Raw genomic sequence first — 26,873 nt, 5'->3', positions numbered from 1 at the left:
AACCAGAAGTGGACAGTATTTTGACAAGCACGTTGGCGGTGACGTATGTCACATGACATCTGGAGGAACATTCGGAGAGGAGAGTCCAGCCGACGAAAGGAGCATAGCAAAGGAAAGAGCGCAGCAAGTGAAGGCCGCATTTCAATCATCAAACGCATGTAACTCCGATTTTACGGCACCGTTTCAAAAAATTCTCGCGGCTATATGTTTGTGCAGACTCACAGAATTGCAACATCACAACTATATTTCGACCTCTGGGTGGCTCAGGGGCCTTTTGCGCTACGGCTTTTCTGCGCAAAACGCGTACGCGCGGCCAGAAACAGAGCCAAGACAGAGCCGACAGCAGAGCGAAAGCGGGAGTATGGTGGCTAGCGAAAGGAGAAACGAATTACGTCCCACATTATGTCCCACGGCACACGGAGAGTCCGTTTTCGTTAAACTATAGGCTGCGGCGAGCTCTCAGCGTGGTCGGCGTGGTCTATGAGAAGCGACGAGCCTTTTCGCACTCGCAACAGGGCATAAAAATGTGCGAATCGACGCAAAACTCGGCCTAGAAACGTGCTTCGCCACAGCCAGGGCTCAATACAACCCAAGCTGGCACGACCCAGATGTCGTTTCCCGCACCGCCACCAGGCGCCGCTACTATACCTCAAACTCCAGCGCAAGACGCCCATAAGCTGGTACTTCATTCTATGACGCTAACTTCGACGCTCGTCGCAATGGACCCTGACACCGACAGATTGGCTCGCGATGGTGGGCTCAACTTCAGCGATTTGAGCACCGACGAGCGCGACCTGCTGTTGAGGGCTCGCACTGCCGGCGTCGTTGCGTATACTAGGACGGCGGCCTCGACACCGGCTCTCCGGAGCGGGAAAGCAACGAGGGCTTCCCACGACATCACATGGACGTGGCATTCTCGCTGCTTGTTCCAAATGAAAGTTTCGCGAGCCTGCAGAACCCTCACAGGACGACGCGATAACGAAACTACGGAAACTCCAAAGCGTGCGCGGCGCAGAGTCGAGCGCGCAGAGTCGAGCGAAAACGAAACCTTTCGAATACCCATATTACTGAAGGGTAACGTCAAAATGTTATTTTTTCTTAGAATCGAATAGAAGTAGACAAGTAGCATTTTTTCCGTCTTATATTCGAATGAAATGATATTTTTAATACGAGTAGTTGAGTATTAGTAACACAAATTATGAGGAGTCCTTTCGTCATCGGGCTAGTACCGGAATGTCGCTGGGGGGTCTCAAATCGTGTCACGCATTTACCTCAATTTCTCGGTTACTAATGCTCTGTTCGCGATTATATCGACGCCTTAGACGTTCTAGAACATTGCTCTACCACTTTAACATGAGTTTCTGGTAACCTTTAGTGTCCCTTTAAACCATAGTTGGCCAGAGCCCCAAGAAAGTGTGTACTAAATGGTAGTACTGTTTAACTGAAATAGCAGGAGATCCCCCACTTATCTGTCAAAAACAAAACTCGGAGAGAGTGTCATGAAAGGGTAAAAAACATGCAGTATTTATTCACTTCCCCCGACAAAAGTCTTATTTTCGTTTGATGGTGCGGCAGCCCAGAAGCAACGACAGCGGCCTCAAACTTACTGAAGCTGCGAGCCAGCTTTTCAGCCAGCCCCCTCTTCTCGGCAAACACTCGCACGGCTGATTCCTCGTTGGCATTGCATGTTCTCCGTGCACAGGTGTGGTAGCGCTGCAGAAGTCGCGGGGTGCCTTTTTCATTGCAGGGTGCTGTTCTCGTCGTGACGATTGCATTCACGAGGCTGACGTAACGTGCAGTTTTTTTTTTTCTGTCACTGTTGGGCCTGAATCGCCCGTGCTGTCGCTTTCTGTGTTGTTAGGCGACACTTCGGCAACAACAGAGGCAATGTGGCGAAAAGTCGAACCTTGTAGCCGACCTCTTTTTACGGTCGTAGCAGCATTGCAGAGCAACCTCTTCGCATTCCAAATGCCACACACCACAGTCAACGGTAAATCCCTGTCGTGTGCCAGTGTCGACTTCGTGCCACATTAACTAGCACGAACAATGACAAATTTTTCTTCTACTCTGAGCACCCGGTGTCTTTTATCGGAGCTTCGGCATGGCGCGAGTCCTTGCTTGCATGATGCCACAACGCTCTCTCGAACGGCACTTGGAGGCCGCTGTTCCGATCTCTGAGGCTTGTTGTTCTGCCGGAACGCCCGACGGGGACGATGCACCGCCGTGATTGCGCAACGAAAAGTGGAAGCACTACATGTTAACTGATATGTGCACAATAAGCTGGTACGGCTTACTTGGATACAAAACGTACTATGTTCAATGGCTGCTGAGTTGGGGATTTGACTTAACTACTTTTAAAACGAAACTACCGTTTAAGTGGCTATGGTTTAACGAGGTTTTACTGTACATTTAAAGTGGACAAAATTGATATCTGAGAGCAAATCAGAAAGTCTTTGCTCCTATTTTTTATTAGCTAAATGAAGGTCCATACAGGCAATTACAAGTATATGTACTATTCTACATACCTTACACTATTTTTCCACGTAGTCTTCACACCGGTTCAGACGTGTCTCATCACAGCACTAAAATTTGAGATGTCCCTGTAGTAGAATTCGTCCGGCTGACTGTGGAACCACCGTTGGACTGCGGAAATACTGTCGAGCTTTTGCGAACTCACAACACCACCACCTCACACTTATGAAAGCAAGACACCTTCCCCACACATAGGCTGCATTTCCCTGTGGATTTTGACGGACGTTCGTCCCTCATACTATAGAAAATGAAGCACACTTCGTTGCTTGTACGCCATGGACGTGTGAAGCACAACTGTCATCTTCAACAACTGACAGCGGCGTCGTTACCGGCAGATAAGGCCAGGTTGGTCCAAGGAAGGTCCATCGCTGGGAATGGATATGTTGACTTCGCATTTACAACTATAATTTGGTTAAAAAAGAATAGGAACAAAGACTTTCTGATTCAGCCTCGTATTATACATGGCTCTTACACACGCCACTAATATGTGAGTACGACTTTTGCAAAATGCTTGTAAACAATAACAAATTCATGTAAGATATAAATTATTATATCAAATTTGTCCACTTTGGATGCTCTAACAGATGCAATTTACAGAACTGTGATATCTGTTAATGGTGCAGAGCTATCTACAGTCAAATCTTGTTAATTCAAACATGCTTAGTTCGAACTTTCGGTTTATTCGAACTGACGCTGTGGTCCCGTCAAAGTTATGTGCATTCCAATGGGTGAAAACGCCAGATAATTCGAACATACCGCACTCCGACAATGCTCTCATCAGCGCGCCAGACCACGCGCTGATCACGCGCCAGATCAGCACACCAAATCACGGCACCTCCGACCAGCATTGCTTTGACCTCACCGCAGAGGAAAAGCTTAAGAGAGACCTCTCAACGCCGCGTGCGAGGTTCCGTATAAAGTCCAAGGGCGATAGCAGCATTGCCGCGCACCCTATGCTGTATGTGCGAGTGAAGGCGTACGAGGGGAGCCTACGATCGTGTGGCTCAATCTCGCCAATGCAAAAGAGACTGAGCGAGGAAGCACGCCCTCTACCATTGTGCGCAAGGCACCCAACGTTGTGAGGCACTGGGGAGGGGGGTTCTACTCCGGCTGCAACTGCGTATGTGGTGGCAGTGCACGGGCGCGCGGCCGTATCTTGAGATCGATCTGCACTAGGGGCAGAGTCTATGTGTGTCAACGGCTCGTAGCCCTGTGCAGGCTGTGTGTTCTCGGCACTCACTTTTCATCAAAGAGATTGACAGCACGAATATCACTTCGCTCACTGCTACTGCCGCATTTCCTCATTTCAGCGTTTTGACAGCGAGTTTCCGCGCTCATCGAGTGAGATGTGTTCATGTTTGGTTATGCACGCGTGACACCATGCTTGTTAATTTAGTTTTCTTTTTTACTGCGATAAAAACTTGCCCTTAAGGCATAATTCTTGATGCGTATATGTGTATTATATGTGTGCTGTGAGGCCTGTGTTGTGTATGAATTGAAGCAGTGTTTTGTGGAATCTGTTGTCATGTATCCAGCGGTCATAGCTGGTTGTCACACTGTAGCGGAGGCCGGCTTGCAGCAGGAGACGCGAGTGTTCCGATTTTAAACCAGTACATGTCCATATTAAGTGGTATGTATCTGCTTCCATCACAGGAACGGAGCAGTATGGAAACGTAGCACCTAGAGGTAAATGCGACCAGTTCCACCTTGAGATAACAGCCGGTGTAAGGGCCACCCCGGCCCGAAGCCTCCTAAGCACAACTTCCTCCGCCCTAGTAAGGTGAAGGGGGAGGGAGCAGACACCGGTGGGATAAGAGCGCGTGTGTCCTGCCGGAGAAAGTTTTTACGGGCTCGGAGAGAGTTAAGGGGTTGAGCTGGGAGGGGAATAGGCGGAAGATCAGGATGAGGAGTGCAGTGTGCCTGCTGGTCAGCAGCAATGTTGTGAGGGTTCGCTGAATGGCCTTGAATCCAGTGTACCTTGACGCAAGTAGCCGTCTTACTATTCATAGTGTGTATTGTCTCGCAGATTTCCATTGCCTTATCAACCTTCTTGAGTTCCTGAATAGCCGCTAAAGAATCAGTGAAGATATCTAGTTGCTTGATGGTAGGCAGCTTAGATGTCGCATCTTGCACAGCATCGTGGATGGCTTGAAGTTCCATTACTAGAGCGCTGGCTTCCGTAGATAAATAGCGCTGGTGGCCGCTGATGAAATTATGCGTAGTACTCAGGAATGATGTCCTTCCGCCGTCTGGGAGAATGGCAGCATCCGTATAGACTTTGCAGGTGTTAGCGCATGATGCATTGACAATATTGTGTTCGTCAATAATACCTGTTGTATCGCTGCGTCGTAACTTCGTTGGCTTATTAGTTGTGATGCTGGTGAATTCCCAGGGAGGCATTGGATAGGGCTGTTTGCAGTTAGTACGCCTACCGTATTTGCACGATTGTAAGTCGACTCGAATGTAAGTCAACCCCCCATATTGAGTGTGACAGGAGAAAAAAAAAAGAGCATACCTGCGGGCGCATTCCATAACGAAAATTTATTAGTAGCTGGCGTGGTCACTGGACTACTCCTCAGCATTAGTGCTGCCATCGTCATTGCTGCTACGGTCCCACAGCACGTCGCCGTCCAGCAAAATGACATAAGAGCATAAGTGCATTTGCATACATACATAAGACCATGCCGAGAGCACCCAACCACACAGAGCCATCAGGCAGGCTCTTTTGACATGTCTAGTTGGCGAAAGTTCGCGGTCTTCTGCCGCCAGCCACTCGTACTCATGATCATGTCGCACGTCACTGACAGGGACCAATTACACATTTTGGCGATGTACGCCACAAGCTTGGCCTTCAGCTCCAGAAAGCATCCACACTTCGGCCCGCGGAAACCTCTTCGCTTGCCGTCACAAGTGAAAATTTTGCTTCACTGCCGTTGCCACTCTCGCACCACCCATTAAGAAACATCAAACTTGCAGCCCGCAGCACAGTTATTTGTTTCTTCAGTGTAAAGGATGGCAGCCCTCTTCAACGCCGCTGTGAATGAGCCCCGAATGTTTAGTGGACTCGGAGCACTCATGACAACTGAGGAAGCACGGAAGTAGCACGTGGCCGGCAGTCAAATCAAACGCATGAAACTAAAGAGCTACAGGGAAAGAGAAACACGCGAGCCGCGAGCGGTGTCTGCTCTTCCATGAACTATCGATACTCCCCGCAAGCGCTGCTGTTCTGAGGGTGCCGCCACAAATGGAACGGCGGCACTTCCATGAACTATCGACATCCCCACATGAGTGGTGTTCGCTGTAAAACTCTCAAAAATGTTGAAAAACCCTTCCGAAAAGCGAACAAATGCGTGGGATAGCAGGAAGAGACGGGTGGGGCCGTAGAGCAAACATAAAATTGGAACTATGTTGCGGCTCCCCTGATATCCCGTTGGTCTCGCTTTTTTTTGGTGCCATGTTTTGGTTTCGATAGTCGTTGGCATCAATGGCGTTTATTGAAGGCCCGCACACACCTGCCGACATATATCCATTGACTCACGTTGGCACGAGAAAAGTTCCTTTAAGATGAGGAGATATGGACGTGCACATATGCAGTGTCTACGTAGAAGTGACATACATTCATTTATATAAAAGCAGTGGATACGCAGTGCCTTGTCCCTCGACTGATGTCGGTGCCGACGAGATTCATCACAGAGCGACACGTAGGTACAGTGCTGCATGAACGGTAGACGGTTCGTTTGGAATTCTGTTCCCTCACCGCTAGGCGCTACTAATTGCACCATACTACTGTCACGGGGTGCTGATGTTGAAGAACACACTAGCAATACTGTGAAAGACAAAACTAACTTTTATTGGGCGAACCTGTGTCCACAAATACAGGCTATACTTATAGCACAATGACACCGACGAACACGGTCGGCAATCGGCGAAAATCTGATCAACGGGTCAATCGCGTCGGCTTTTATACATCAACCGTCGAATGTTTCAGACTAATCGATGGGACCTGCGTGTCTTCCACAAATTTCTGGACTATTCACGTCGAGCATACGTGCAATCAGATTACGCAAGGTTCGGTGACACACAGCAGATGTAACCATCGATAACATTCCAGAAACTTCCTATACATGCAGGCGCGTCCTGCGCTGCTTGATAACATTTGTTAAAGGGAAGCTGAAACACTTTTCGAAAAAAAAAAAAAAAGAGTTCTCTGCGGCATTCTACAGTTTTGAGTCCCCTGAACACGAATATCTGGTTCAAAAAGGGCGGAAACAAACGCAAGCGGCTGTTTTTTCAAGAAAACGCGCACCAGCGCCTCAGGGCATCGCGCGATCGCCGCTGTTGCCCGTGATTGGTCGGGGCCGCTGTGACGTCATTCGCAGCAGTCGCCGGTCGGCGCCGCCGTTTTAGAGCGTAGCACGCTGTTCTGTTCTGGCTTCATAGCTGAGTTGTAAGCATTATGGAACGTTCTCGCTGTCTTGGACAGCTTGTACTATCGCCGTACATGTTCGAACCGACAGCCGATACGGAAAACGATGGCGGCAACGACAATGTTGAGTGTGCCAACAGCAAGAGCGATGTGTGCACCTTCTCGCGCGTTGGAAATCTTAGCTGGTATGTATGTTTTTTTTTTCCATGTAGCTGCACATTCCAATGACGGGAGAAAAAATGTGCTAAAGTGTCACTGGGAACTTGCTGCTGGAAGAATGCCGAAGCACTAACTTCTCATTAGATTGTAAACGCGGGTGCAATTCTGCGATGTCAAGCCCCTTGCCGCTGCTTGACTAAAGTCCCGTGGTTTTTTGACTGTTGATACACGATCGCGAACATAAGTGCCGCGTTTCAAAGTGCGCACATGCAGTGCTGCGAGGTACAGTCATGGAAGTTGCTTATCATACGCATCCAGAGATGGCCAGAGGTATTATATGTGCAACATTCATACTATGGTTCGACGACTTTGCGATTGTGGCTCGATCAAGAATCGGTATGCGTGCTCCATGCTAGTGTTGACATAAAGATATTAGACAGTTTTAGCACCGCCTTGTGGTAAACACGATAACTGCAACCGTACATCGAACGTCACTAGGCAAGCCTATACTCCATTTCATACCTGAGGTGCAACGCTGTGGAAGCTACGCACGAAGTCCGTTCACCAAAATTTATTACTGCGCGCGTTTCTGTCTATGCTTCGCAGCGTGCCAGCGGCATTTGCTCGCGCGAGCATGCACGTGAAGCTGCCGCGACGGGCTGCAATTAAAAAATGCCGAAAAGAAAATTGATTTAAAAGAATGTGTTAGCAGCCGTAAAGTACACGGATTGTTTCTATGGGTAAATTCTTTTTTTTTTTTCATTCAGAACTGAGCTTATATATGGAAAATGTTCTAAAAAATCGGGTCAAGAAACACCGAACTTTTTCTAAGTGCGAACGCAGCCACTGCAAGAAGTATCTCAAGCCTCCACAGTGTTGCACCTGATGTATGAAGCGGAGTATGGCAACGCTAGCAACAACGCGTTTCCGCATTTGTCGTAAGGCTATCCGGCTATCACGGAAATGGTCCGAGCACAGCACAGTTGATTTCGTCGGCACGAACTTATCTCTCCTCACCGCACGGACCCACTCCGCTGCAAGCTTCTTGTCCTTGAACCTGTGAAACACCACATCGTCTCGCCCGCTTGTATTCGCGCAGCCGAATGCTGCACAGAACGAGGACATGTTGGGCGCCCTTGGCTGTAGGCACTCACGCAGCACAGAAGGAAAGAACAGTTTACGAAAATCGCAAAAGAAAACAAACGTGAGCGGCGGCGGCGGCAGATCTCTCGTAGCATTGTTCAGTAAAGCGCAGGAGGAAAAGAGGCATGCCAGTACATGCCAGCACATGCCAGCACGCCGGTCCGGCAGCTCGGTCCCCGCGAATGACGTCACTCTCGCCGGTTCTCTCCTCTGGCAACCACCTCACCGGCGCTCCGGGAAGCGATGGGGGCGTGTCCGCGGGGGTGATTTAGAAAGCCATTTCCGCCCCTTATATTAACAAAACGAAGAAAAAATTTCGGAACCGTAAATTATTAGGTCTGTTCTTCCGAATCCCAGCAATTCATGGAAATTGAAAACCGTTTCAGCTTCCCTTTAAGCGGTGAAACATGGTCACCCGAGACCCCCCCCCCCTCGCCCCTACTTCAGATCTTCAAATTTTAAAAAAGAGGTCGACTTACAATCGTGTAAATACGGTATGTCTACGAGTTTATATGGTTTATATGGTTTATATGGTAAAACTACTATCCTTGCATGTCCACTAATTTGCTATCGCAATCGCTGCTTTGCCTTTCGGGTGAAACTGCAGACTTTTTTTTTACAATGATGAGTCTAAACCGAGACGTCCCGATGGAAAGGTTGTCAGAGACAGTATGTACAAGACGGACCCTGAACACAAGGAAGTGAAAGCGGCACCGAGTACCTCATCCTCCTTATCTTGTGCACGTGGCGACGCCGCAACAGAAGGGAGCACACCTACGCGATTATAACCAGTGGCAACGACTTCGTCATCTTCATAAGACATGATGTGTTACGAACACAGGACAAAGAATGTAAATGCAGCACCGATCTGTCAGCAGACGAAGGAAAAAGCTTGCGAACACGCAGTGGGAAGCAGTGACGAAGGCCCAAGTCCAGCCTTGGCAACTCTGCCGTGGCTGTCCTGGGTGGCAATAAGGGGGCTTAGATGGCAGAGGTAATTAGCGCCATCCGTCACGCTGGCGGGAAAGCAAATCTGCTTCCCTCCTGCGCCTCCTCGCAACTGTGGTCCCCTCATCCTGCCTCTCAACTCCCTTGTAACTCCCTCACTTTCGATGGTCTCCACACGTGCCCGTTTCCATGTGGCTTGGCGCCAGATTAGCCCGCTCCCTGAAGTTTCGTTTTCCGCCGTTACCGGGAAGTGAGCGTTGGCCGGCGCAAGCGACTCGCACCATTCGTGCATCATGCTAGGATGCACGAGTATTTGAACAAGTCTTCCTTTTAATTCGAACAAATTTTCTCGTCCTTTTGAGCTCGAATTACTGAGATTCGACTGTATTTGTACACTTCGTGCTTCTGTCTTCTTGACGCTTACAGATTTTTGAATATTGCTGTTAAAAATTCAGATCCTAAATCAAAATGCCACTTCCAACAATGACTCGAATATCACTTTTTTTCTCAAATGCAACAGATTTCATTAGAATTAACCCAGTGGTTATCTCAGAAAAACATTTCCGCATTTTTCAGGTATTTGAATAGGGTGCATCGGAGTTGGGCCCGAGCTAAAGCTTCGTCTTAAAGCCAAATGGCTGGAACTTGCTTTCCGCCAGGCATTGCTAGAACCTAGGGCTCAAAAATCAAGCCATAACGGCTGTAGTGTGAATGAACTAGCAAAAGAACAATAGTGGTATGACTTTGTCACTTGATGTGGCTTTGTCTGGTTCCATGACAACAATGGTAGTTTAAACAAGCCTGCCATTGGTGGCTGTGGACATCCCTCATTAGAGTGTCTTAGTTGAGCATGTTTATGGTCCGCTCTGCTCTAAGTTGCCCGGGTAAGGTGGGCGATTTTCACGTTTCAGTTACACGTTTAGTGTAGTGGAGCGGACCTTTTTTAGTTGCAGCCCCCTCTGGCCAAATTCAGGGTAATAAAATGAAAAAACCTGTTGAACGTTTCTATAAAGTAAAACAAATATATATAACTTATTTGGCCATGAAGTGCGCTTGCAATACGTTACCGGTCCATTTTATTCAATGGAAAATAAAGCGCCGTCTTAATGAGCGCCACGAGATAGCCAGAGAGCTTGCATTCCGAATCCAATCCAATCCTTTCTGATGCTAACACACTGCACAGCGCACACCACATCCTCCAGACTGCAGGGTTTTCAAATGGCTCAACACTTGCAACTTCATTTAGCAAACACAAATCTTCGTTTATGCGAAATCGCTTTTGTAGCTTGCGCTGCGCAATACGAACATAAAGGCGTGGTTGAAGCGCACGGCATGGTCGAGAACATGTCACTGGAGGCAGCCACATTGGAAAGAACGAGGCAAGCGAGGTGCTCCAATGCAAGCGCGAGAGGGCACATGCAACGACCACCCTCACTAGCGAAAGACGGCAGTGACGCTCTGCTTGGGCAGCTTGTAAGCGGACCGTGTTTCTCGCTCCGCTAGCCCGCTTGTGACTAACTGGAGGGCGCATGCGCATTCGCGTTTCCGCTCTGCTCGGCTGCTGAGTGGAGCGTAAAAACGCCAAACTAAAGCACTCTATTGCACCGCTTAGCAACATCATAAAAATAAAACATCTGGGATCGATTCCCGATAGACAGTGTCCATGGCGTAGCCCCAACGTGGAGTTTGTTGTTACTTTGAAGGTTCAAGGGTTGCCTCCAACTAGTTTTCAAGGAATTCAAGAAGCAAATTTATTTTCAAGGAGCTTGAACGGCTCTTAAATATAAATATATATATCTTTCTTTTTTTCAAATTCAAGGGTTTTCAAGAATTTCAAGGAGATGTACGAACCCTGCACATCATATCATGTTTAGCATAATATGCAGCAGTTGGTATAACAGCAGTGTTTCCTGTCATTTGTGCCTGAAAGAAGTCAATTTATGCCGATACTAGGAGTAAGAAGAAAAAGACAACTGGTGGACCACACAACACTGCTGATCTGCAATTTCACTCCTAACATGTACAGCAGCATGGCAGGGATGACAACTACAAACGTGACAAAAAAATGACAGCAAACATATGTGACCTTCCAGAATCGCAAACAAATTTCCAGTGAAGCTTTTCGTTCGAGCAGTTGTAAGAAGCGCATAATTTATATGGAGTGAAAATATTTCCCGCACATGACAGGTTTACTTGAAACAGTACGCGAAATTAAATTATGTGCGCTCTCGAGCACTAACAGGCAATTTAATGCACAGGTCGTAATTAATCTAGCCGCTTTGAATTCTGTCTACACATAACCCATACCATGCCGTCTTATTTTGAGTGTACTTTGTGGTTTTGAATTGTTCTCTGTGAAGCTGAATGAAATGAAATTCGCAGCAGGATAGGGTATGTTCCCAAGCACCCAAAAGCTACTAACCAAAGTAAACGCTTTCTTTTTTTAAGTTTCAGTAAAAGGGGCCACTTACGGTCATCCGAGTACTCAAGGTGCACTGCCATTCCGAGCAGCCAGTCTAGCACGGTCTTTGTGTCCGAACCCTTGTGCGGGCAGGCCAGGTCTTGTAGGTACTGCACGGTCAAGATGCTTAATACTGAACACAGTTTCGTTGCCATGAACAGCATTCATATGACCCAAAATAAACTGCACTGACCAAAATACAGCTCTGCAGGTAGGCAACAAAAGCTCTTTTCATCTCGAATATAACTGATAACTTTTCGTCCCACAACACAAGGGACTGCAATAGCAGCGAGCCTTACTGCGCTATTTGGGAAGAAAAGTTGTGAAGCATTGCTTGCTACTTTGCAAGTGATTTGGTTTTAATAAGCTATTGGCTTCGAATAAGCAGTTCTTCCAGTTTCCATAGAGGCCAATAAAACAGTTCAGCTTCAGCAATGAAAAAAGGTCGCCTGTTCCCAAGCCTTCTAAGTCATCAGCCTGCCATCATGTTCCAGAATCATGAGAACATGTGAATGTGACATGACATAACAAGAACTTTATTTGAGTCCTGAGGAACTGAGATCTAGGGGAGCAGAAGGCTCCCCAAGATCGTGGCTCCGCCCACGACCGCCCACGATGGGACTGGTAGACGAAGTCCTGCTGCAATGTCGTGGGCCCTCTGGACAGCCTGGAGTTGAATGTGGAGATTGTTGCTCTTGAGGGATTCCTCCCATTGCTCTTTTGTGATGGGTGGAGAGGCATTAAAGGCTGAGCACAGCCAGAGCATCTGTTGAAAAGAGCATTAGTCGTGACCACATTTGGGGCACGACTGTGAGTGATCAGGGTCTATCTTGTTAAGGAACCGAGGAGTGGGATACGAATGGGTTTGCAGAAGTCCGAGTGTGCTAGCCTAAAAGTTTGTTCAATTCAGGGTAGGGGGCGATCGGTGGAAATGCTCTCCTACCCAGCCAATAATGGCAAACAATTTCGTGGAAAGCACATAATGGATCTTTGTGGATGTTGACCTCGTTCCAAGCCTCGCTACCCGTGACAGCGCGGTACGTGAAATTGTGTGCTCTCCGGTGGGCCTGTACGTTAGGATTACATCCGAGCGGGTTAACTGAGCCATATAAATGGGCTGGGAACCACAAGTGGTGGTATCCTCCTTCGCTGCTCTCCTGAGTTCTTTGAAGTGCTTTGTTCACAATACTGTTTGCCTGTTCAGACAGGAGGTCTGACGAAAAGGATCTAACTGCTGTGCGCAAATCAGAGAAAACGATAGGGGGAACTTTTGTTTTTGTACTGTGAAAAGCTAGAGCAATTGCTGCTTCCTTCGCCACATGGGCAAACTTCGTATAAACAGAGGCTGCATTAACCAGGTTGCCCCGCATGTCTACAACCAAGACGGCGAACTTATCCCCACTGTCAAAGAGGGCATCTAGTTTCTGCTGATCGATCTTTTTCAGGATGGACTTGGCTCTTGCGAATCTTCAACCTCGTTATGCACTGGGCAGATGTTTCGCGGGACGGGGTCAACTGTGCTGTGACTTCTGGTTTCCCGGGTCAAGCTAACTTTGGTAGCCAGTTCATGTCTAGGTTGGATACCCGCTACTTATAAAATCTTGATCCCTGGCTTAGTGGATGATAGCCTCATTATTTGAGCCGTTGTGTAAGCTTCCATTAGCTCATCAATGGTGTTGTGGAGTCCTAGCTCCAGCAGCTCTGATTTAGCGGAGGTGAGTTCAAGGCCCATGTTTGAAAGAAAGTCTTCCGTAGCCTCCAACGCGCTTTGTAACGAGTGTTCGAGCTTGGCTAGCGAGCCGTCCAGTGCCTAGATCGTAATGTTATCTGCATAAATGGTGTGACCCAGATTTGGGATTGCAGTGAGGTGAGTGAAAAGCTTGTGCATGAGTACTATATTGAATAAGGGTGGGGAGAGGACCGAGCCCTGCAGGGTGCCTAGCTCGTAGGGTCCTCCCGAGACCCGTGTCTAGTTGCAGGTGTGCCTTGCAATCCATGAGGAAAGATTTGGTGTAGTCATGAAAACGCTGACCCAGGTTATGAGAGGAAATATCCGTCAGGATATGTCTATTCGCGACCCTGTCAAAGGCCTTGGAAAGGTCCAGTGCGAGGATCCCTCTCACATCGCGAGTAGGGTTATCAAAAATTGCTCTCTTAAGCAAAACCATAGTGTCCTGTGTGGACAATGCCTGTCTAAAGCCAGTTAGGTTTTGTCTAAAGAGATCCTTGTTTTCAATATGTTCAGAGAACCGGTTATGTTTTGTGTTCTCCACAACCTTAACGATGCATGATGTAAGGAAAATAGGCTGCAGGTTATTTACATGTGGGGGTTTTCCTGGTTAGAGTATAAGTACCACTTTTGCGGTACGTCACTGTACCGGGACCTGTCCAGTTTTCCATAGCTCATTGATTTCGGCCATGACTATCTCGATTGCCCCATTGTCTAGGTTCCCGAGAAGTTTTCTCGTGGCTCCATCAGGTCCCAGGGCTGATCTGCCATTTAGGCTGAAGAGAACATGTCTGATCTCTGACACGGTGAAAGGTTCGTCTAGATCACGTGCCGAGCGTCCCATGTAGTTTACGCACTCTACCGGGTGATTCCAGTCTTTGGCGAGGGCGAGATAAGTATGCGCTAAGTTGTCGGCTAATTCCCTTTCATTGAGACCGATTGCGATTTGTTTCTTTATGAGCCTATCCATCGCAAGGCCACGGGTGCCCTTAGACTGTTTATCGTTGAGGAGACTTTTCAATAAGCTCCATTTGTTACCTTTTCACATATACTCGTCTGTTTCGGTACACATCTCATCCCATTGCTGCCAGGCAAGCTGAGCCGAATAGGACTCAATCTCCTTGTTAAGAAGTGCGATTTTCGCTCAGAGTCTATGATTACGCTTTTGGGGCTTCTACCTGGCTGAGAGGGCGTGTTTTGCCTCCAGAAGGTGGGCGAGTGTTGAGTCCATTTTAGGAACCTCCAGATCCGCAATGACTTTTTCGTAGCTCCTTTGACTGCCATGTTGATATTTTCTAGCAGATCTGCATATGTCTCGTTTGGCGGGACTGTTTCATTTTTGATTTTTCGAAAGAGGTCCCAGTCCACATACTCATATCTTGCGGGTGATCTGGGTTTGACACACAACAGAATTTCAAGTATGTCATAGTCCCTGCTCAGCCCCTCCTGGTGGTTGTCCCACGTGCCTTTGATACCTCGGAGGAAAGTAAGATTGGGGGTCGTATCTTGATTGAACGAATTACCGGATCTGGTGAGGAGCCTTGGGTCTGTGACAAGTATTAAGCCCCAGCTCTGCAACATTGAAGGCCAAGTTCGTCCCTTTTACACTTTTGTAATCATACCCCCATTCCGTATCGGGGGCATTAAAGGCACCCGCAACAGAGAGGCGTGTTTCTCGCTGCCCTAGACGAGGTGCCTAATAAGGTTTTGGAGTCTCTTTTCCTATCCGATGGTGCGCTGTACGCGTTAAGAATGAAAATGTTAGAACTGATTGTTCTGTTGGGTATGATCTCTATTAGTTGTGCCTCGAGGCCCGCTCTGTACGCAGGGACCTCGTGTCCAACGAACGAGATGTTCTTTCTGATTAGGGTAGCGATACCTCTGCCCTTTTCTCCCCTGTATGCTACCGTGCGGTACCCAGAGAGAGAAACTTCTGCTCTACATAACGTTTCCTGTAACAATATAGCTTGTGGCTTTTCCACAATAGACCTAATAAGCTGTCCCATTACCGTTTGCACCTCTGGAAACCTGCGCAGTACCACTGCCAGATTTTCAGACTGTTGCTATTTGCATTCACCATTTTGCTTACTGAGGATGATCAATTAGCCCTTTAACCCCACCTTCAGGATTCGGGATGTAAATCTGTGTCCTTCAATAAAATCTTAATCTGAATGTGCCTATTCATTTCTGAATAAACATTCCTTCTTGGATGAACTACTGTGCTTAACATTTAAGTTGCATGTATCTGCAACGTATGTGCACGTCTGACATTTTTAGTACTGCACAGAATGATCTGACTGAGTGATTGTCTTTTAATTTCCAGAGCAGAACCTGAGCTACAAGGGATAATATAACAAGACGATCTAGACTGAGAAGGTTTTTACTAAACTAAAGAGACACCCCACCATCTTACACCCCCATCAAAATATGGCCACAAACGTGGAACTTTAGGCTGAGCAATGTAATATCACAGTCACTGGGTATATACAGTCGAACCCGACTATATCGAACCCGTTTACATCGAATTATTCCATACATCAAACAATTTCTCGACAGGGTATAATTACAATGAGTATATATAGCAAAAATTACGATTAAATCGAACAAAACTAGTAGCGACTCCCGGTATACACCAGAACACCGTGAATTCAAAGCGCGCCGCCATATTGATGAGCGCTCGTCGCGCCATCTATCCCAAGCGCCGCGAAGTAGCAGGTCTGGGCTGCCACGCCGGGAGATGCGACCCGGCGCATAAGCGAAACTTGGGCTTTTTAGCTGGGCGGAAGGCGTGTGTCGCGTTTTTTCTAACCTGTAATTTTCGCTGTCTCGATCCAATCAAACTTCAAGACCTCATGCAAGTCCGCAATGGCCACACTGAGTGCTGTGCAGGCTGCAGAAGCGAATACATCGGGCAAGTACGCTATTACGTTTGTACAAACCGCGCGCTATATGCTAGCACACGTGTGAGCTGTAATATCTCCGCATTTTTGGCACGTAACCTGTGAAGAAATATACAGCACTGTGTTGGTGCCATATATTAATAAAGCACGCAGAACATTGTCCTCTGCACTTTCAGTTTGGTCTTGTTTGTCATGGTCACTACAGGGTTGGCCGCGCTTGGCAACCAACTGGCGAGGTCGTATGACTGGGCTTATAGACTGCCTGATTAGCAGACGCCTGCCCTTCACCACCTGCACATTGAAAACAAAATATATGTTATAGTAAGAACGGCTGTAGTCCTTTCCCATGCCATCACTATTGCGAAGATATAAAGTCCTCTCAATATGAAAAATACACAAGGCCAATTGTATCGTGCAACCACTTAAGAGTACAACATTCAGAACACAAGCCTACAGCACTCGAACAAGCAGCATACGAAGCTAAACCTGCACTCAATGGAAAATTAGGAACTACAGTAGTTATAATGCTCAACTACATGTGCAGTCAAAGCCCGTATAACAGGGTGAGCATGACAGATGCAAGTGTTGTACAGCTGCTGCAAAAACCATGACAGGGCACATAAAATTACCATCCCTACTTTAAGCTGCATCATCAGGGACCCCTTTGTACAATACAACAACCGCACCTGCATTAAATTAGCCCCACCAACTGCAGCTACCTGGTATCAGACCTGTTTTGCCTGTGCGAGGCCATATCGGATTGTTGGCGCTCCCTTAGAAAACAGTAAAATAAAAAAAAACTGGCAAGAACGAGCAAACTTTTGTTACAAAATACAACAATAACTAACCACCTTATTTTCCTCGCTATATTAACGGAAAATCTTGCGCTTTACTCCGCATAACAGCCCGCGCGCAGTTTAGAGCTCAGGAAGCTCAAATGAATTCGTCACGAATGACACCTGCAACACCAGCTCGTAAAGACAAGCGCGCTGCACGAGCACCTTCGGCGACGAGCAGTCGTCGTTTACGTTTTTGTGGACGCATGCTACGTGACGAGCAGACTTCGGTTTACTTTCATAGCAATAACGCTCACCAGTAGGGCAACATTCTATTGCCTATACAACTTGTCGTTCACGCTTAATGGTCATGCCGTGCACCAGTTGCAAGTATCGCTAACCGCAAACTCAACCAATGACTCAACTGTTCCGCTTAACCGTCGGGATCTCTGCATGACTAAAAACACGAAAAGGCTTGTCTTTTTGTTATAGCCAAGGCGAAGCACCGGCACGGGATTCTGCTCTGTAGGCTTGTTGCCCAGAAAGTGCTCGGAGCAAACCTGCGTGTTACACATATTACGTTCGTAGGGCGCAAAGTTGAACGTGGCACCAAAATACACAGAGATCGAATACTCACTCGTGCATTTTCACTGGGTTGGTAGTTCTTCCTATTCACTGCAGCTATCCACCGGTGGCGCAGCTTGGCATTCTTCGTTGCGGATGAAAATCGGTGCAGGCTGAAAACACCGCACCGGCACGATTCCCCACGTGTGTTGTGCTCTTCGCAAACAGCGCTAAACAGCTTGCTCCTTTTGCGCTGGTTGTTTTGGCATCCAAACACGACGCAATTATGCCCAGATGACTTCTTGTACTTTGCATGGATCCGCGTGAACGGGCACATTTCCGCACTTTGGAGTCCTAGAGCTGACGCTCGCCATGTGTGCCGGTCGCCGGCGAACACACTTTGGCAGCCCAATACAAAATGGCGCCGGTCGATCGGGCAACCCGGGTGCGAGAGTATGCGTTCGGTTAGTCTGGGTGCGAGGCTGTCGTGTTCTGGTCTATATAGAATGCCAAGCGGCGGAAAGTGCCCCCAGAAGTTGGTTTTCTCTCGCGGTGGCGGGAAAACCTGACGGCAAAGCTCCATCCAACTGCTCTCCCTACGTGACCGCGCTACCTCGGAGCCACCGACACCCCCATGCAAAAAATGATCCTGGCCCACCCACAGCACTTACTCAGACAGCCAATCAGAGGCTCTCGTGCCCTTGTCGTGCAAGATGGCGAAAGTGCGAGTTGTCGCTGCTTTTCTGGTTCATTATGTGTGCCTGTGCGCCTTGTGGTTGTGGGCCTTGTCTCGCAGTGTTGCCGTGATGAAGTGGCAGAATGCGCCTTTCATCGTGAAGCTCGAAATCATAAATCGGGTCGAACGCGGTGAGAAGTCGGATGTCCCCGCAACGTACAAGATTCCGAGGTGCACTCTCGGCACGATATTAAAGGTCCCCTGAAACGGTTCGGACAAATTTTGTAGACGCGTAGGGTACAGCTTAAGTAGAACATTCACACCACAATTTAAGTGAAGCGTTACGTATTACTGGAGCTACAAGCGATTAGAAGTTACCCTCCTCCCTAGCCACGCTTTTCCTCCTCAACTCGTTCGCCTAGCGAGCGGGGCTAAGCTCCGCCTTCACTGATTCTGCGTCATGATGCAACGTCACATCGTCCACTTCCGGTTGTTTTGGAGCCCGCCTCTGCCCGTGCGAGACCTCTCCGCTAGCCGCTTGGCCGTCGACCCCAAGCGAGAGCTATCGAAGCAGCGTGCGTTGCGAGAATTCTGTCGTAGCGCCGAACGTGTCTAGTATTCCGGTAACCACAGACAAGCTGGTCATTTCGGCAAATGACTGGAGGCATAAACTCAAGCTGCTGAAGGAACTTTTGCGTAGACGTACGTGAGCTGCCTGATCGGTCTGCATGGTCCAGACACTTGTTGGCGCAGCGCTTAACCAGCCAAACAAAACGCTAATATTGCTCTAAACAAGTGTAAAACATTTTAAACATTTATAAAAACAATGTGTTGATGATTACACTCCTGTGAAAAATACACACCAGCGGCAAAGAAGAATACACTTCGTTACTGCTACTGTGTATGGTTGAGCAAATGGTTGAGCTCTGTGCCACCAGGTGGCTGCACCGTGCAGACCATTCACATTTGCCCTTCTGCTCATCTCATGGCTCATCCCGTTACGGCACAGTCAAGCGGCCAGACCCCGTCCCCTTGCGCTTGCCCTAATACCGGACTCGCGAAACGCTATTGCGTTGGTAATCTTCCGGTGTAAAGTGATGGCCACAAACGCGCAAACCCTGGCACCGATCGGATAGCGGCAGTCCGATGGGCAGCAGCCAGTTCGCGCGTATGCTGCCTTGTAGAGGGACACGATGTCGCAGCTTGACATATTGCCAGTCGCTAAGTTTGCAGTCCACAACGCAGCAAAGTCGAATCATAGTGCTCGCAAAAAGACAGACCGACTATGACCGCGGAGCTCTCGTCAAAATGGAGTATGTTGTAATACAAGCAGACGACACTTGCTTTGTGCCGGAAGTGCTTAAGTGTACTGAAAAATTGTTCTTGTGCATTCTCTTTGTGTTACTTTCTTTTTATAAAAACAAATGAACTAACATTCCAACTATTATGGAGATCGTTTGTTTACCATAAAGTTAGAAAAATTATCTATCACGCGCCCTGGTCAGCCGATCGGATAGCTCGCCCCACTGACGTCATATGGGGGATTTCCGTCATACGGGTAGGGGCGGCTTAAAATTCCGCCGAGCAGTGTGCTGCGATCGGCAGCGACGTGCATTTTTAAAACCTTATATAAATTACACGCTTCACGTGGAGCACTTAGATGTGTCAATTAAGGATCAGAGGAACCTACTCTAACGACTCAGTAGGTTTGTAGAAAATCGTCAAAAGCCTTTCAGGGTCCCTTTAAAGGGGGGAAATTAGGGCTAAAGCGGCCTAACTCGCGACCTGGTGCCCGTGGCGCCCGATGTGTACGAACGGCCGTGTACGAGTGGTTCATCTGAAATAGCTTCAGCCGTACCGACTTCCGCGTGCTCGGTGATGACTGTAAATTCTGATTAATGCAATGAAGCCATTGCCGGTGTTGCTGAAGTTTGCAGCAAGCTGTCAGAATTTGCGGAAGCTGTTGACGAATCAATGGTGGACGAGTTTGTGAGTGCAAATGATGGTGTCGCAACCACGGGAGAGCCCGGAAACGAAGACTACATTGCCGACATCATGTCGAGCACAAGTGAAAGTGGGCACAATGAGGAAAGCAACGACCGTCCTTGGCCCACATCCTCCGAAGTGATTGGTGCGCCCACACTAGTCCGGTGCTTCTGCATGAATACGGAAGGTTGCGGCCTCAGGTGCTCCTACTCCTTAAAGTGGAAAAGCGTGTGCGTCGCACGCAGCGAAATTGCCAAAGCAGGAGAAAATGCAGGACTATTTCGTGCGAAACTAAGCTAGTTTCATCAATAAAGTGATTTTATAAATGGTATGTGCTTTTATGACATCCAATTATTTAGCAGGCTTATATCGAATTATGCTCTTTATCGAACTGGTAGGTGTTTTTTTGCAAGTTCAATATAGCCGGGTTCGACTATAGCTGTGGTAAATAACCAGCAAGATGGGTGAGCTGTCTACTTGGTCGACAGTCATGAGGAAAGGTTTTATAGCACAACAAAAAGGCGAAATGTGGAGGAACGAGTGGACAAGGCACAGGAAAAGCGGTTAAGGGAAGATGCACAACGGTTCTTGTGCAATGCTGATGAAGGCCAGCAGTGGTGTGGTCGGTATCAAATGCTGAAGAACAATCCGCAATGCAGCCTGTGCAGCATGCAGGATCAAGCTTTGAATAGAATGTAGAAGTACAGTCAGCACACTTGTCTGGAGCACTCGAACGCCTTGATTTGAGCTGCACAGGTGCCATCGACCGATAAGGCCTGGTTCGAAATAGCTTGCATCTGAGAATGTGCAGCCAGACTGATGGCAGTGAATTAATTGCTTTAACGGTTAACAAGACTTCAACAGCTGCAATCAGCGCTGCAGGGCCACTGAGCAAAAGCAAAGATAACACGAAGCATAACTTTCAAGGGAGAGCGCTCTGAGATGTGTTACCTGAACTTTTACTCATATAACTGCTGCGATCGCAGCTGTTGAAGCCAGCAGGACAAAAAAAATTAGCACAGTTCCACCGGTCTGGCGACGCATGCTCAGATGCAAGCTATATAGAAACAAGTGTTATTGATAGATGGCACCAGTGCAGCTGAAAGCACGGCATTCAAGCACATTAGACAAGTGTGCTGACTGCACAAAGCTCAAGTATGGCGATGGAACTGCACTAGGTATGGTGAAGTGGTTGCAAAGTCTTGGGTAAATTTAGAGCCATAGTGAAACAGACTGTCAGGATTTCCAAAGGATGTGAAAACTCCCTTGTAGAGCTTCGCTGTCTTTGAGGTACCAGTAACTCAGATGGACAAACATTTGCAAAGATTATTTTTGTTTCGACCACACAGTAATATTAAATTACAGAGCAAGGGATGAGATTAATATGCTATGACATATTACTTTATGTTTTCATTGTCATCATTTATTGAGGCTAAAGGGTCCCTTGTGGGGTATAACGTCAAAAATAGGGGTCATCAAAGTGAAGTATACCGCACAATGCCTGAAAGACACACACAAAAAAGAAATAAAGCTTTCCTACAACAGGTGGTGTGGCGAGTAAGCAAATGCAATGGCACTTAAGGGTTAAAATGTAACAGCAGCTTTAAAATTTTTCTGTATCATGCTCATCAACCAGTTTATCCGGCAGTGTGTTCCACTACTCTATAACTATCGGAAAGAAAGGCTTGTTAAAAGTTACGGTGGTGCCACCCATGTAAACATTCAACAATTAGACTGCTAAAAGAGGTGGCAGGAGAAATGGTGTTGTGGAATAACCACTGCATCTTGGATATGAGGGAAAGTGTAGGACAGCTTACAAAGCAGCAACACATTTTCATTATACATGGCTAACTTGGGTCTTCGAGGCCTGAATAAAGTTTGTACTCTGGAAGATGGTGTGCAACACAAAGAAGGGGGGGGGGGGGTCACAGAAAGAGTGCAGACCGTTTCAAAAGCCTGCATCCATCCTGGGGCGTCCAGGGCTCGCAGGGCAGCTCGCTCCTCGAGCTTGTAGTGGCGGATCTTTTGGTCCTCAAGCCAGGCCACCAGGCTGCGGAACTCCCCTTGGCCTGGTGAGGTAGGCATCGGAAAACATAATTATGCACTAGAATGAGTTCTCTTGCAAACATCATCACAAGTACATTACCTTTACATAACGGAAGCAAGTGAAGAGGTCCATCGGCGATGAAGTCTCTCGTCTCATTTTGTTATGTTTTTTATGACCTATTTCTTACAAATACCACTCAACTGACTCCCCAACCCGCCTCCTCCCTAATGCAGGCATACAATATTCGAACATTACAGTTACGAAAGAAAATGAAGACAAACGGCTTTTCTCATTGAAAAACACTCATTGGTCTCTCAGTCGATACCCTTATCTAAAGCTACTCGTAGCACACTGAATCTTTTTTTTGAATATATCGCCATATGACATATATCTTGCATATGACATATCTTGCCAGGACCTACCTTTTCAAATATATATATATATATATATATATATATATATATATATATATATATATATATATATATATATATATATATATATATTTTTTTTTTTTTTTTTTCGTGACGGTAACAGACTGAAACATCTTACCCACAACACATTTATTTAGCACTGATCACATTGAGAAAATATGTTGCTAAAGTAGTTTTGGGTTTTAGTTCCACAATGCATTTGCTAAATTCTTTCATTGAAATTTTCATTTACTTGACTGTGTCTTATCCTTCTCTTGAACTATGTTAACAATTCTTTTCTCTGCACTTTGCCAACTTTAGAAAAGTATGACATTGGGAATTAACCTTGCTGTCAAAAGAATATTCACATCAGTAGAGGTTGTGAAATATTTTTTCCTGCACTGACTGTGTTGGCACTTTGGGATATCATGCCCACCAGCTTTTCTACACAGGCCCTATGCAAACTAAAGGCTTCTGCCAGAGGTCTCCATAACACCTGCACTGCTCCAACTAAACCTTACATACACTGCTTGCAAATTTTCTGGTCTTACCGCTTCATCTGATACTTGCCTGCCAATCCTAGACTTTCTTTCCCTTCCCTTGGCACTCGTTGCGCTCCTCTAAAGCACGACTGTTTCTACAGGTTACATATTTCTTTGTTAAAGACTATGGCTTACAGTTCATCGCAAATCACTGCCACCATCAAGTGAGAGATGTGAATTAACACACTAAGGCCCACCAACTATACATATATGTGCACACACACAAGCAAAAGAAATTCAGAGCACGCAGTGTAGTGAATATCTAAATGTAGAATTAAAAAATAAAACAGCACGAAGAGAAATACATATGAAGGCACAGCAACACACACACACACACACACACACACAAAGAATCGACGAGTAAGACAGCTGTGATAGTGTGAAGGGCGTTTAACTGAGCTAGCTGGTTCGTTCTTCGACGATTGTAGCAGCAGAAAATGTATTACACAGGCACAGAAAGGAACGAACATACGTTACGACCATGTCTGTTTGTTCCTTTCTGTGTTCTGGAATTTCTGGTGCTACAATCCTCGAACATTTGAAGCTGGCTTTGAATACTGCTCATTCACTCTCTCACATAAAGTGCCCGATAGTGCCAGCCCGCCGTCCAGCACCTATGCAGCAGTGATAGAAGTTGTACCAACTGAAAGCTCGCTCATTAGGCCGTTACACCTAAAGCAGGGGGGCAAGTATGGCAGCATAGAAAAAGAGATCGAGAGGCCTCTCAGCTTCATGCCGTTTTATCTACACGAATTTACACCATGCAGGCGGTCGCAATGCCAAATGAAAACAGCAGCCCGGATTCATTCTGGCTCATATTTGTGAGACTCATTTTGAGCGGCACGCGACAGTGTAGTCGCAAGTACACATTTGGCGTGCTTGTAAGCGAACTGAAACTTGATGTAGCGAGTGGCAACGTGACTGAGGCTGCACTTGCTTTGAATGTTGAAATTGTCCGTGTTGTTGAATCCAAGCGCGGTCAGCTTTCGCTTGAACATCTCGCACAGTTGCCCACGCTGGCCCGTCCACGCGTTAAAGTAATGACGAGGACGACACAACAAAGCCGGCGCCGGCAGTTTTTAACTACTTCGCAACTCGCAACACGACCAGTGTGTAAAAACCATGGAGGAAGGGTACGAACAATTCCCATCGGAGCGGAGGTTCCTGTAGTTCGGTGTAGTCGCGGAGAGACGGCGCTCGCTGCCGACCCTACTTCCCGTTGCGGAGAGAGGGACGACCGGCTAGGCTGGTGTACGGTGGCTAGAAGCATAGAGTTTCTCAGTGAGAAACTCTATGGCTAGAAGGGCCCTTTTAGCCATAGAGTTTTCTAGGAAACTCTATATATGCTTTTAGCCACATTAGCTGGTGCGCGCTCGACCAATGGCTTGACGAGAGACCGCGGGTCCTGCCTCCGGGATCACCACAGACGCCACTAAAGCATAGAGTTTCTCACTACATTAAAGCCTCAGAGGCAAGAGAACGTGATTCAAGTTTGGAGCAGCCGCCGCAACTGACGCTCGCAATCGAGCCTGGTGGAGAGGAAAAAAATTTGCCAAAAAAATTGGAAAGGCGCCGGAACCAGCTTCTCAGCCATGTTCTGAGCTCACGCGACAGGCATCTTCTAAAGGAGGCATTCCTCTAGTGCTCTAGTTAATAGATAGCATAGAGTTTCTCACTATTATAGTGAGAAACTCTATGACAGATAGCATAGAGTTTCCTACAAAAATTATTGTAGGAAACTCTTCAAATAGAAATGAGCCGTGCCCGACGAAAAAGCCAAAGCTAGCCAATCCTATAAGTGAACCGCACATGTATCGTGTTGTGGCGCCTTTGCGCATATTTGAAAGAAGGCGATTCGCGCGCGTTGTGATGAAGTGAAAATTATGAGGGTCGCTCGTGGATAGCGTTTTCTTTTGCTGCACGTCAAAAGAAAAGCGATTGTGTCGAAACTGTGAACTGTACCTTTTTTTCGCAACCATGACTCGCCGCATAGCGCACAAGTTGGAGACGCAGTGGCGCTCGCAGGACGTACTTCAATCGGAGGACGAAAACGCCACTTTCGAAGAGTTCCTGCTCTCCAGACAGCTACTTAGCGGACTTCTCAAGTCGGGCTTTGTCAGACCGTCGCCCATTCAGCTGCGTGCCATACCTCTGGGACTCTGCGGTTTCGGTGAGCGGGTGTCAGTGTGGCGAAAGCGAAAGTTTGCTGTTCCCGTTTGCCACTGAAAGTATGTGTAACAGCTCAGTAGGTTGCTAGCACCTGACTAACTTTGCAATGCAGACTCGAGCTTCTAGTTTCGTGACATTGTTCGGGACGTAGCACGTCTGATGCATGCCAGCAAAGAAGACCCACCGTTCTTGCAGCTTGAAACTGAGCCCAAAGTTCAGCGGGTGTCATTTATGACGATGACGCAGTGCACCCAGACAGTTTGACCACTTTTATTGGCCACTTTCTTTGTAAGGTCTTCTTTGCTGCCGCATAGATGCTTATTTCAGGTCAATAGAGCAGGACAAAACCAAATGTTTCTCTGGCTCCGCATTGACTAGTGTAAAAGGCACGTGCAGATAGACAAATTATTAGATCCCATTGTATTTTGCAACAGCTTTTCTCTTTATCTTTGTATATTGGTTATATGCTTATTCACATCATTGCCTTCGTTAATGCTGCTGTTTACACAGAAGTCTGCTGTTTGGGGTTGTGTTATGTAGTCTTTTATATTGCATGTTATGATTAGTTTAATTGTATTCTCTCCGTCCCCCTCAAGTAATGCTCTGAAAGGCACCTTTAGGGTAAATAAACTGGAAAATAAATGCACTGGCTGCTCCAGAGTAAATTTACTACTATTGCGACTTTGTTACATTAAGGCGGGGCTGTACAACAGTCGCATTACAAGCTGCAGTGTGTCTCATCTCCTTGTCCCACCCTTTGCAGACATGGTGGTGCAGGCAAAGTCTGGCACTGGCAAGACATGCGTCTTCTCTGTGCTCACCCTGCAAGCTGTCAACGTATCCAAGAATGCTGTGCAGGTGAGCTTTGCTGCTGGTGGCTGGCTTTTCTCCAAGTGGTGCTTGGTTAGTGGTTGCTATCAGCACAGATTGACCCCACATACCAGCTACGTGAAAGGGAAGGATCGTCATCCACCTGATAGTAGTGCAAAGGTACAAAAGATGACAATAATTTCCTTTCATGAAGCTTTGTCCACCTTTCGGGATTTCGCAGAACTGGTTTCCATCGTGGAGTGTTCAACAGTGGCTACGCCATGTGCTGCCAAGCAGGAGGTTGCAAATCCCAGAAAAAGAAGCAGTGCACTTGAAAGTGCTTCCTGTTTGAAATGTGACCAGAATACATGTGATACTTGGTTTTGCAAGATTTGGGACATTCCACTTTCTTTAATCTTGCATGGGCATCAGATGTTGCACTTCCTAATGCTACATTTGCTGATTTAATAGACCTTGGACCCTAACAGTATTGCTTTTCTGTTGCCTCCTACTCTACATTTCTTTGGAATGTCAGTACTGTAGGGCATTTTAGTCTGCCACATGCACATTTATATTATTATTTTCCTTTCAA

General features: G+C 47.2%; 2 protein-coding genes across 4 annotated transcripts in view; one reads left to right on the top strand and one right to left on the bottom strand.

Moving 5' to 3' along the window:
* LOC142584710 (RNA transcription, translation and transport factor protein) overlaps positions 1-24,437 on the bottom strand; it is a 58,656-nt gene extending 34,219 nt beyond the window's left edge. For both annotated transcript variants that reach the window (XM_075694917.1, XM_075694918.1), the window contains exons 1-3: positions 24,240-24,437; positions 22,245-22,369; positions 11,680-11,779 (exon numbers count right to left, since the gene is read on the bottom strand). In XM_075694917.1, the coding sequence (XP_075551032.1) occupies positions 11,680-11,779; positions 22,245-22,369; positions 24,240-24,300 (286 nt within the window). In that variant the 5' untranslated portion in view covers positions 24,301-24,437. The remainder of the gene's footprint in view (positions 1-11,679; positions 11,780-22,244; positions 22,370-24,239) is intronic.
* Positions 24,438-25,019: 582 nt separating this feature from the next.
* LOC142584708 (putative ATP-dependent RNA helicase DDX20) overlaps positions 25,020-26,873 on the top strand; it is a 152,023-nt gene continuing 150,169 nt past the window's right edge. Inside the window, exons 1-2 of one of the 2 annotated variants that reach the window (XM_075694915.1) lie at positions 25,020-25,472; positions 26,235-26,329. In XM_075694915.1, coding sequence (XP_075551030.1) covers positions 25,280-25,472; positions 26,235-26,329 — 288 coding nt within the window. In that variant the 5' untranslated portion in view covers positions 25,020-25,279. The remainder of the gene's footprint in view (positions 25,473-26,234; positions 26,330-26,873) is intronic. The other variant, XM_075694916.1, reaches the window with a different exon arrangement.

The sequence above is a fragment of the Dermacentor variabilis genome, chromosome 6, assembly GCF_050947875.1.
Source record: "Dermacentor variabilis isolate Ectoservices chromosome 6, ASM5094787v1, whole genome shotgun sequence".
NCBI classification, from domain to species: domain Eukaryota; kingdom Metazoa; phylum Arthropoda; class Arachnida; order Ixodida; family Ixodidae; genus Dermacentor; species Dermacentor variabilis.
Note: the sequence above shows the minus strand (reverse complement) of the source record. Positions and strands in the feature narration are given on the sequence as shown.